This window comes from Notolabrus celidotus, chromosome 12 (assembly GCF_009762535.1).
Source record: "Notolabrus celidotus isolate fNotCel1 chromosome 12, fNotCel1.pri, whole genome shotgun sequence".
Classification (NCBI taxonomy): Eukaryota; Metazoa; Chordata; class Actinopteri; order Labriformes; family Labridae; genus Notolabrus; species Notolabrus celidotus.
In genome coordinates this window covers 9,201,504-9,214,328 of record NC_048283.1, presented here as the reverse complement: position 1 = coordinate 9,214,328, position 12,825 = coordinate 9,201,504, and the positions used below count along the sequence as shown (strand labels likewise).

The following is a 12,825-nucleotide window of genomic DNA, read 5'->3' as shown; positions in this document are numbered from 1 at the left end:
TTTGCTGTAACTAAAGGGAATGCTAAAGGAAGGTAGGGAGACAACCTGCTTGTTTGTTTATGCGCGATCGTTATGGTTTTAGAAAGAAAGAAAGAGAGAAAGAAAGAAAGAAAGAAAGAAAGAAAGAAAGAAAGAAAGAAAGAAAGAAACGTACTTTATTAATCCCCAGGGGGGAATTAAATGTTTCCACTTGTGTTATTTTTGGTCATGCTACTTAGGGAGAGATGTCAGAGTGAGGATCCTGCCATCAACCAGTGTAGAGCAGCGTACCCGGAGCAGTTGGGGGTTTGGTGCCTTGCTCAAGGGCACATCGGCAGTGCCCAGGCAAGTGAACCAGCACCTCTCCAGCCACCGGTCTACTTGCCAAACTTCGTCCATGTTGGGACTTGAACCAGCGACCCTCCAGTTCCCAAGGCAAGCCCCTATGGACTGAGATACTGCCGCCCCGTTTTGGGGTGGGAAGTTCTGCACTTGCACATTTGTATTTGATGGAAGTTCTTTGTGTCATTGATCTCCCCTCTCACCTCTAACTGTGACAGCATTGGGGCTGCTCCGTTGCCCAAAGTTAACCAGTAAAAGAAGACAGTGCCTCATAGATACCAAGCTCCTCATCATATTTCCAGCAAAGTTTAAATATTTAGCTGTTACATGGTAAGAGTACAAAATATAGGCTGGTTGCTTGGGAAAATCCTTTCGATGGACCCGCAACCCTGAACTATGACAGCACAAACTCAACGTCAGTCCATTGAGTTTTAAGCTCTTATTAAAAATTGAATTCCTTTTCTCACTCTTGAAAAACTCTTATCTTCATTTGATTGGACTTAAAGTGCTATTAGGAGCATCTGGGAGTGCATTCTAACCACAGGGAGTGGTTTACTTTAAGTTGACTTTATTTAAATTCTCTATTTGTAAGGCACTCTGAGTGAAATTAAATATAAATAAGAAAAATGTTTATTTACTCCTGCACATTGAGAGGGCTTCTCTCATAGAGGGCTGGTAAAGTGGGATAGAACTGTAAAAGCTGGAGTGTTTTTCCTGAGACACCCCCAACTGGAATCTCAAATGAAAAGCATCAAGCAAATGTTTTCATTTTTGTTGAAGCAGCTGATTATTTCCCTAATGAATGTTTTAAATGTGTTATAAAATGGTTTGGTTTAACAAACCAGCAGTCAAAATGTGGTACTGCTGAAAAAAAGGATACATTTATGTTTTTCTGTAATTTTCTCAGAGATCTGACTTGTAATGAGCATACTTCTGTCAGTCATGTAAACATAACCACAATAACATGATATTAAGTACCATGCAAAAGCACACTACTACATCACATGTAGGATATAATAGGAATAGATCCCGCCTTCTGTCAAGCTACAGACTGAGCAGCAGAACTGAACTCACTGCCTGTTTACATTCTGTTACACCCTGAATATGTTTTCCTATAAACTGACATATGTGTGTGTGCAAATGTAGAGCAGATATGCTTGTTTGTGTGTCTGCAAGTCACTCCAAAGACCCCACATGAGCAGACTCTGGGCAGCCTGGTTCCTCCTGCCCATCTGTAGTGCAGACCCATGTTGGTGATGTAGCAGGAATTAAGTGTAGGAAAAAGGTAATTAAATCTGCCAGCAGCTGTCCGGCTTGGCTGCTAGGTTAATTGGAAGCAGGTGGACAACAGAGGTGCCAGGAAGTTTCTTATAAGATTAGAAAATAAGAGGAAGAGGAGGGTATCCTGTAGGATTTAATAAACTCTTTAAAATCCGACTTTAGAGAAGTTTCACAGTTCCCTATAAAAGTCTCTATTAGTCTCCTGAAAAAAACTATTAAATCAACAAAAAAGAGGTGCTGCTTTGATCTCTAAAGTTGTGTGAATAGGGTCGAACCCAAATCCAGACACAGAGAAACAGAGGTAAAGTCAGGCCAGCAGGGATAATTTAACTGCCTCTGTTACTGAAACAGCACATTTTCCACCACTCATCAGTTTCTCCTTTTTACTTTCTTATACAAGTTGAAAAAGCGTAGAACCCAAATCCAGACACATGGAAAATTTGATAGGGAAGTGGTCTAAAAATTGTCATTATTTCATTTCTTGACATGACATCAACATGATGCTGTCAATAAAGGTTTTGAATAAGATAGTTAAAGATTTCAAACGGTTTGGAGGGTTAACCTGTCTGTGTTTAACAAATTCATTAACACAGACATTTAAGGACTTTCACAGTTAAATGCATGTAATAATTGTTCATTTGTTTATCAGTCACATTTTTGGCCCTCCAAAAATAAGAACAATGCAATAAATAATGAAGAGGCAGCATTGTTTTCTCAACTCGTGCATTAAAAGGGCTGAAGCCAAATCCAGACACATGCATAAACAGCATTAAGACAAGACCAGTGATGATAATTTGACTACCACAGCCACTGACACAGCTGTTAAAACCACTCATTAGGTTTTAAGGTTATATTCTCTTAAGGCAGTCTAGCATTGTTGATTCACAAAACTGAAAAGAAAACAAGGAGCAAAATTGATATTCCCATTCCTGTATAAAAAAGTTTGAACCTAAATTCAGACTCAAGAGCTTCTCTGAGTAATGCTCCAAAACAGTCTGTAGTTGCATCGTGTGGCCTTCACAATACAATATTTTTGGCCTTGTAAGAAAATAGAATTTAATAAACAAAAATGGGGCTCCATTGTTATCCCCACCCCTGCATTAGAAGGTCAGAACCCAAATCCAGGCACAGAGAACTAGAGGTAAAGCCAGGCAAAAAATATATAACGCCATTATTAATTAATTATTTGATTTTGATCTTGTAAGTAAAGGAATTGTAATAAATACAGATATGGCACCATTCTTATCCCTGATCCTGCATTAGAGGGGGAGACCCCAAACGCAGTCACAGAGAAACAAAGGTAAAGTCAGGCCAACAATTATGGGTTATTTTATTATTTTGTTATCACAGTCACTGACAACACTGATATGAGTTTTCCTTATTTTCTAGTATTTTAGTCCCACTCTCAAATTGCTAAATTAACAAACAGGAGGACTTTTTGTTATTCCCACTCCATGACATTGTCACTCCGTGACATTAACAAGATCGTGTCAATAAAGATTTGAGTGTAGAAAGGTAATGGTTTGGAACAGAATAAGAATGAACACAACTCATTTGCAATTATGCAAATATTAATGATGTGGTCGTGCAAAGCGTTTGTGAACACAGGTTATTTCTTATCTGAATTTCATCGCCCTTGTGAGGCTTAGCCTCATCTAGTGTTAACTAACGAGACCAGGTTTGAATAAGCAACTTTTCTTATAGATTTGCTTTTGATTCACTTTATAAGCAAGTAGTTCTTTAAATGACTGCAGACCTTCGTAGAGATCTGGCTGTACTTTCCTCTTATTGGCTGCTGCAAAATGTCCAAAAGTTAACTTTTTTTTGTGCCAAGCAGTCTGAAGGAATCAAATAACTTAAAGTTTTAAGCCCATTTTGTGACTTAACTATGGATTAGAGGCAGCTTCAACACAAGCATAACATCCCCATTTGTGGACAACCAGCATGTATGCTCTGGATTTTAAATCAACCCTGCCTCTGGTTGTCAAGATGAACAAACAGTGATTAATGCAAGCCAGTAAGATAACTTGACATGGTCTTTTATCAGTGATGGAGGACAGTTGGAGGTGAAGGCTGGTGCTGAGACTCACCTCCCCAGGTTGATGACTCCTCTGGGGATTCCTGTCGGAGTGTTGAAGGCGGGAAGCAGCTTCTCTCCCAGCTCCAAGGCTTTACTCTTGAACATCTGGAAGGAAAAGAAAGAAACAGGACATTTACATATCACTTGTGTGTATGTTTTATTGTCGCTTTCAAAAAATTTATCATAACAGCTTCATATTTTACAAAGAAAAAAGTGCCTATCATCTTATCTAAGCTTGATAATAAATCACTGTCACAGGCTTGAAATCACAGCCCTGCACACATTTCCCTTGGCCTGCTCTCTAAAGCTAATTATATGAACAGAACTCCAGTAGGATTAAAGGCAATTTCCCAGATGTAATCTACAATAGTCCATTTAAAACTGCACTTCCTCCCCATCTCCACCAGCCAGTCTCTGAGGCCAAGGTCGGGGATAGATTATCAGTCACCAAATCTCCTAGAAACCAACGGGGGACAGTGTTTGAAAAACAATAAAAAGATGAAAAGAGTGGGGTAAGATACTGAAATCCTGACAAAGACAGGCATTTCTACAGGGACAAAGGGGGATTTAGGTTGCAGAGCAGAGGTGAGAGGAAAAAGGAGATAGTCATACAAGAAAGCTTTGGAGACGAGAGGGGGTAAAGAGAGTGACCAAGGAGAGACAGACGTGGTAAACACAGTGGGAAAACAGAGTCTAGACATAAGACAAAGCACAGAGAAAGAGGGTAACAGAGAGAGAGAGAGAGAGAGAGAGAGAGAGAGAGTTTGAGAGTGTGGCAGCGTTACAGAGCAGTGACTCAGCAGAAATATTAAGGGCAAAGAAGAGAAAACCAGGGCAACAAATTGCAGTAAGACAGAGAAAACCCTGAATGCAGTCTTTGTATTCTGAAAAATAATGACTTTACTTTTACCTCAGCAAAGTGAAAAAGGCACAACTGTTTATTTACTGAATATATTCTACTGAAGGTCGGGGGAATTATGTGTCTGCAGGCTGCCTTTTTACTAAAAACAAAAAAGGATACACATGTCTATCACAGCTTGTGCATGTAAACATTAAAAATGTCTTGTGTTTAATGTGCTGAATTATGTTTGTGCCATCTTAAAATCTACCCATGAGTCTTTGCATGTAACAATAATGCATGGTATTTGAGTTTAGAGAGACCCCAGTGTGATATGGCGTACAAAAAACAACAACAATAACATCACAGACTGTTAACATTGAAACATGTTGTGTTGTACTCGGAGGGGGGTAAGAAAGCGTATTCTCTTGCTCAAACCAAATGCAGTTCAGCGATCACAGCGCTCAGCGTCCTCGGTGCAACGATGCCCTCGGCGTTCAGCTTCTGGAACACAGCCATGCTCGTCAATGTCACTTATTCAGACTCAATAACAGGCGGGACTTCTGATACTATCTCAGTCAACAACAATGGCGGAGGTCAGTATGGTGGAGAAACTAACCACAGTTGTCTCTTTTGGGGTATTATTTCTAGATATAGAGCTGCTGCTTATATTACAACATGGATTCGAGCAATTGTTTTTACATTTCCTCTTGAACCGTCATCTTTATACCCCTAATCTATGGAACTCTCTGCCTCTGGACATCAAAGTGTCTCTGGGTGTTTTTAAAAGTAAACTTAAGACTTACATTTTTAATCAGGATTTTAACTTGGAGTAATCTATCTTTAGCCCTAGACTGCATTATTAGAATCATTGTTTTAACAACATTTATTTATCTTGTTTATTTATTAATCTATGTATTTCTTGTATTTATCTGATCTTTTTAACTTAAACTGATTTTTAATTTTGTTTCTAATCTTACTTAAAAAAAATAATAATAATAATAATTGTCCTGAATTTATTTTAAAGTATTTTATTTATGATTATGTCTTTTATTTTCTTACCCATCTCTTTTGTTTTCTCTTTTGTCTCTGTTCTTTTGTGATGCACTTTGAGCTGCATGTTTGTATTTATGAAAGGTGCTGTATAAATAAAGTGGAGTTGAATGAAAGCAAATATCAAGCATACAGAGCATTTGAAAATAGACTTTATTGTCCCTACTAAGGGAAGTGCAAGTGCTACAGGACAACTTTGAAACCTAGAAGCTTTCAGAAATTGAGGTCCTGAGCACTGTCAGCACAAAAACTAGGGGACCCTTAATCACAACTCTCTGTGTGCTGGTGCCCCACAGCATACAGGGGGTGCCTATTCTTATTTTTTTCACCCTTGTCCCTCAAACAGCCCAAGTACGCCACTGGAAATAAGGGTTGGGAAATAGTCTGACTAAATAAGCATCAATCACATTTCTTAAATGACATTGGTTGAATTGATGTCCTCTGGTAGGCTTGGATCACATTTTAAAAACAGTGACTGCATCTGAAATCCCTTCCATGTGTTTTATTTGGTGTCTCCTCTACATACTGCCCTCCCTGATGTTCACAATAGACAAGTCTCAATAATATAGAGCTCATGGCATTTAGGCCTCTGTCTACTCACAACACTGTAGATGCAAAACGATGATGAATAATTTTCTAAAAGGATTAATCCTCTGAGTGTAGATATTAGAGGCAGTGATGAACCAGTGATAACAGAGGTGTCTGACATGGCTAGAGGCATCACACTTTTGTCATATTCTCATTAAAACTATGTTACAATCCTGATCTGTGCAGGGAAATATTTGTTCCTTTGAACTAAATGCCACCCATTTTAAGGATGCACAAAGAGCACAAGGAGGATAATGCAAGTAGAAATCTTCCTGCAGAAATGACCCAAACTGTTTTCAACTGAGGGCTATAGAAGAAGATGAAGGAGAAGAAGAAAGCAGGAGAAGAGGAAGAATGAGAGAAATAAAAATGAGACAAAGATGAAAAATGACAAGGTGCTGGTTTGGATCAGCAGCTCATGTACAGAGGCTATAGTCATCTGACCATTGGCCCTTTGCTGCATGTCATACCCCAATCTAAGTTTTAAGTGTTCTACTTTATCCACAGACCTGTCATCTGAACAAATAAAAAGGAGGAATGAGAAGGATACGTAAAGAAGAAAACAAGGGATAAGAAGAAGAAGCAAGCGACATGTATGGAGAGGGATTCAGCACCTTTGATTGTGCTTAGAGCACAAATAAACATGATCTGATCTAGATTGAAACTGACTGACCAAGACCTGTCCCCACAGACTGACATACTGCCACCTCCTTCGGGCTGGGCGATAATTCGATAACGATAATTATCGCGATATAATTTTTCTTAATATAAATATAAAACATTCTCGATAAAAATTTGATATAAATTAACATGTAATTACACCCTGGCCCCTTAAATTGGAGGGGGCGCCAATGAGCCTTAAATTCTAGTTGCTGCCAACATTTGACAGAGGAAGACGAAATTGAACAGCCAATCATGTCGCGGGGTGAGAGGGGTGCAGAGTTTAAAGATGTTCGAAGCAGAATGTAAACACAGCTGGGACGAGGGACAGCGAGTGGTTAGTCTGACACTGTGCTGACTCTGCTTTAACTATTAACTTAGTACACTTCATTAAAACTACTTACAGGATGTGGGTAAAGGAAGAGCACAGAGACAACTTCTGCTGTGCATTTCTAACACGTTCAATGTCCACCGTGGCCGTAACACAACTGAGCATCGAAGGAGCGTGATGCATTCACTGTACTGTGGGAAACAACATTACTCTGTCTGTAACCCTTAGTAATCTTAAAGGGGAGAGCACAACTCAAACAATACTCCACTAAACTCATACACAGCACACAATTTGACATATATTTGTTGTAAATGTAAATCAAATTATGGAAATAACCTCAATCTGAGAAAAATAAGAATCTATAAACTAAAACTTCACAAAAATTAGCTTTACCTATTACCTATTAGCACCATCAAAAATTATGGATTCAAGAAGTTCATCAGAAAACTAAATCCAGATACAAACTAACAAACTGTCTGGTTTCTTCAACTTTCACTCAGGACCAAAAATTGTCAATTAAATTTAAATGAAATAATGATTTGATATTTATCGTGATAATTATCGATAACGACTGATATGAAATATTTTATCGTGATAACATAATTTTCCATATCGCCCAGCCCTACACCTCCTTCCTACTCTAGTCAGTAAAGTTTGAAAGTATGATACTTAAATTGTTCTACAGAGCTCCAACCATTGTACATTTACAGATCTCTGCCTTTCAGAAATAGATGGATTGGAGCAGAGGAGTGTTACACATTCACTTGAATAATACAGAGCTGTCTCTGACTAATGTGTTTGTGTGTGTGTGTGCTCCACTCCCTCCTCTGTCCCCTGGCCCTGGGTTTTATCAAAGGGAGCACTAATGACCTTCCGCCTGGTCCCAGCTCTGCTCATCGCTCCTTTTTAACACCAGCGCTGATGCTTCTTCTGGAGAAACCAGAGGCCCACAGGCGCACACACACACACAAAGCTGACACGCACGCACGCATACAAAACTTGGCCTCAGATGTCTGTTGCACTTCATGGCAGAATAATTTTGCTTCTGCAATCGCACAACATATGAGCTCATTCACACAAGGCCTGCACGACATGCAGGGCAGTATATATTATAGATGAGAACTAGATGAGATGCAATAAATAAAATAATATTAAAGCAGGCACACAAGTTAAAACTCAGTTTCTCTGTCTGTGTGCAATTCATCATGTTTAGAGGTTTTTGCAGCATGTCCCTGAACTGCTGAGCTGAGTCAGAAGGCATTGTTTACATTGTTTACATGAAGAAATAAGTCCTTGTCAGCATGACAAATTCAGACATGTGCCATGTGTTTGCAATGATATTGAGATATGGATGAAACTGCAACTCACTGTGCAGCCCCGATGTCACACACTTGTTGTGTATGCAAAATCTCAACACGCCCACTCATATCATGTAGCCGACAAACAAGAAGCAGGGCGGCTGATTATTTTGCAGTTGTTTATTCTTGTCTGCTTGTTTATAAATTACTTGATTAATTACAGCAAAGCTCCTTTGGCTTGCATCTCCAAATGATTTACTGTACACAGCACACGGGCTAAATGAAGGTCCGTGTTCATGAATCTGTCTTCACTGACGCTCTGAGAGCCTCTTCATCACGTCAGCTTCATTACTGAAGTGCTTCTGTAATTACACTCCCTGTGTCGGCGCCACCTCGCAATCCATTCAGTAACGCAGAGACACAAGCAGCTCCCACACCAGGCTGTGTTTTGAGTTTTTACTCCTTCGACTTCTTTTTTTTTTTTTTTTTATCAGGCTGAGCGGAAGAATGGTCGACATTGATCTGATGTGACAGCCGACAGGTCGCTTTCTCCCCTTCTCAGTTGAGGTTCCCTGTAGGATGGTGACAGAAGGCCGGACACAAAAGGCTTTTCTATCAGCTCTAAACTACTGAAAACACGCATCAGGCATGCAGTCGACTCTCCCACTGCAAACATCATCAGCGCCCAGAGGAGAGACACTTTGAGCAACATTTTGAGGTCTGCCACTTCTGTTTACCAGTAAAACCTCTCAGTCCCACTTCAGGGAGCACAAGAAGATGGTCCTGTGCACTCTGCCGTTCAGGCTACTGTGTGTGTCAACATTTTTTTGTAGCTTTCAATTCACCTGTCTGTGTAAAATATAGTTGTAACAGACTTTTTTCAGCAGCCAAGAAATATAACTACCTGTGTTTTCTAGGAAGCAGGCTGGTCATCTGAATTGAAACCGTGGAAAAATCTAATACTGCTTTATTTTAAGTTTAACTATCCATAACAAGACCAAAATCAAAATGTTGAAGTCACTTTTACCAGTACTTTAATGACTTCTCTGCCCTGCTCTAATACATCTTTGAGAAGAGTGAAAAGGCTAAAAAAGTAACCCAATCACTTCCTGCCATGAATTTATCAAACCTTACAAACACCATAACTTTGACTTTGCATGCATCTGCATTGATCTCTGCCCATGCATTTCTATAATACAGACTTAAACACACGAGCAGGCTGGATGTTAAAAGTTAAGGACAGCAGCCTGGGGTTTCTTGAACGCAGCACAGTGTCTGTGTCTCTTCATTTTAGTGTAACATGAACCACCTGCTATTGTTCAGGAAACATATTAATAATAATATATTATTAAACCCAATATCCTGATCTACTAGTAAACATTAGTTAGACAGACTTGAACATCGCTGCTATGAAGGGAGCTCCAAATTTGGTACTCTAGTTGGTATTCACAGCAGCAGGATCAACAACTCTAAGACGATGAAGGGCAACATATCATATTGTATCAATTAGTATTGTTTATATCATATCTTATTACATGGCATCACATTGCATTGTGTTATCATATGATGTTGTATCATGTCGTATAGTATCCTATCAAACAGTGATATGCTGTACTGTAATGTATCGTGTTGTCTTAATTCATAGGTGTGGTATGGTCATCAAGTTGTATCATATCCTATAGTATCCTATCAAACTGTACAGTATTTTAATGTTTTGTGTTGTGTTATATTATATGGTATAAAGTCATATCGTATAATATTGTATTGTATGGTATTGTATAGTAATGCATTGCAACCAATCATATCGTATTGTGTTGTATCATATCGAATCCTACCATATCGTATTGTATCGTGCTGCATCATGTTGTAACGTATCAAATCGTATTGTATTGTATCGTGCTGCTTAATGCCATAACGTATTTTAATGGATTGTATTGTGTCATTACATATCCAATGGTATCATAATGTAATGTGTCGTGTCGTATTGTATTGTGCTGTGTAATGTTGTAACACATCACATTGTATTGTATCGTATTTTATCATGCTACGTTATGTTGTAACGTATCGCAAGGTCATTACGTATCCTATGGTATCATGACATAACATATCGTATTGTATCGTGCTGCGTAATGTTGTAACATATTGCGTCATGTTGTAACCAAGGGAGAGGTTCTGGTGGCTGGTGGTGAGGCTTTCAGCAGTGTGACTTCCCCCTGGTGGCTGGCTGCAGTATAGGTCAAAAAATCTGTCTCAGTGAAACTTTATAAAATAAATACACGTCGTACGATTGTTTCCCACATCCGTATGCTGTGGTGATATGTAGTTAGTATCTGAGTGTTTTGTGTTCAAGGCCTCTTTTTCCTGAAAAGTTTCTTTTTCGTTAGTTATTAGAGTTTAAAAAACAGGGTTTTACATTTTTGTTATAACCTATCGCAACAAATCGTATCATGTCATTACGTATCCTATGGTATCGTGATGTAATGTATCGTATTGTATCATGCTGCGTAATGTTATTGCATCGTATTGTATCCTATCGTGTTGTGTCATGTTGTGTTGTGTAGTGTCGTGTAGTGTCGTGTCTTGTCGTGTCTTGTCGTGTCGTTCAGGTACGATACAACAGTTGCTTGGCTGTGTTCCAACCAAGCGTGCCGGACATGGCCCTGGTGGGGAAGCTTTCAGCAGTGTGACTGCCCCCTGGTGGCTGGCTACAGTATAGGTCAAAAATCTGTCAAACTTTAAAAAATAAATGCACGTCGTACGAATGTTTCTCACATCAGTATGCTGTGGTGATATGTAGTTATTATTTGAGTGTTTGTGTCCCAGTCCTCTTTTTTCTGAAAAGTTTCTTTTTCGTTAGTTATTAGAGGTTGAAAAACGGGGTTTTACTTCCAGGTTTTCTTTGATTCACAGCCGCCGTAGAGGGAACCTTCAAAGGACACACAGCGTCTTGTGACGCTACGCTGTAGGGCGGAGACAATGGTTGCACAATGGTGGCGCCCAGGAGCGGGATTTTTTGGCTTCAGAACTGTACAACGGGAAGAGGCGGTGCAACGCTGTCCATTTTTATTTACAGTCTATGGTTCCACCTCACTCATTAATGGAATAGATCAAAGCACAAATTGTATTTCTACTTCAGTCTTTTAGAAAAAAGGATTTATAAGTATCTCTTAAAAACATGGGTCAATCATTTATAATAGCATTGTTGTATTTCTATATTGTTGCAATTTTTTAATTTAGGAATAGAGTGGCTTTTTTAGTGCCTTTCATATAGTAGCGTACTCCAGAATGGCAATAACCGTCCTTAAATCCTTGTGTGTGTCAGTCTGACACAAAATAAACTTCAGTAGAAATCATGATAATAAAGAAGAAACATAACTTTTAAGCCTGCTGACATGTTTTTATTTGATTTTTGACAAGAATGGAGCTCTGTAGCTGAGAGGAGAAAGATGCTTTAGAATTTAGTAACATCCAAAACATAATTAATACTGATTAATTCAGTGTTTTGGTCTTATTATAGCACTTTTTGACAATAAAGTAAACATAAAACTATCATCTGTCTTATTCTTAAACATGAATCACAGTAAAGTGTTCAATACAAAATATTTCCCCTGACTCCTCTTTGTGTTTCTGGGCTTGACAACTATTCTGAGTTAGTTTGTCTCGTCCTTTTTTTACTTCATCGCATGAGACACATTCTTAAGTCTGATGAGACAGGTGACAGAAACAGTGAATTTCTAATGTTGCACTGAAACGACTAACTGTGGGAGTGGATGCTGATGTGTTAGAGCAGCCGGCAGAGAGCTTCATGAGCTGCACACAGTCCTCACTCACAGTGTCACTCACTCTGATTAAAATGTGGGCTTTTAATGCTCGAACAAAGCCACATCTCTTTTACAGCTGCCATCACCTCCTCTTTATTCACATTACAGAGGTGTTGGCGACAAAGCAGACAGAAATCTTGATCTGCCGACGATGAGAAAAGCGTGGCAGGCAGCAGTGTAATGCAAAACATGTCTGCAGTTTGAAGCTGGATTTCATCTCAACTTCAGAGGGCTGCTGATGCTTTCCTCGATTCTGTCCTCTGGTTCTGACACCAAAGCAGAGTGCATGCATAATGCCGTCCAGCACAGGCTCGGTTATTTCCGTGCAACCGGTTGCTTCTGTGAGGAAAGTTTATTTGAAGTCGTATCAGGTTCCTCTGCTCCAAATAACAACCAAATTTAAAAAACTCAGCGGGTGACATTTTGAGAATCTTCAGATGTTGTCTGGCCGAGAAAAACAGGAGTTTTTCTTTAGACCACAGATAAATAACTCTTATTGGCAGCATATGAGCACATATCTGCAAACTAACCTTTCCTGCCTTCTTCACTATCTC

At 39.2% G+C, this 12,825-nt stretch overlaps 1 protein-coding gene across 2 annotated transcripts in view; it reads right to left on the bottom strand.

Annotated features, from left to right (window-relative positions):
- Window positions 1-12,825, bottom strand: part of LOC117823331 (mannosyl-oligosaccharide 1,2-alpha-mannosidase IA) — a 292,819-nt gene that overhangs the window by 30,810 nt on the left and 249,184 nt on the right. For both annotated transcript variants that reach the window (XM_034698484.1, XM_034698485.1), the window contains exon 5: window positions 3,693-3,787. In XM_034698484.1, the coding sequence (XP_034554375.1) occupies window positions 3,693-3,787 (95 nt within the window). The remainder of the gene's footprint in view (window positions 1-3,692; window positions 3,788-12,825) is intronic.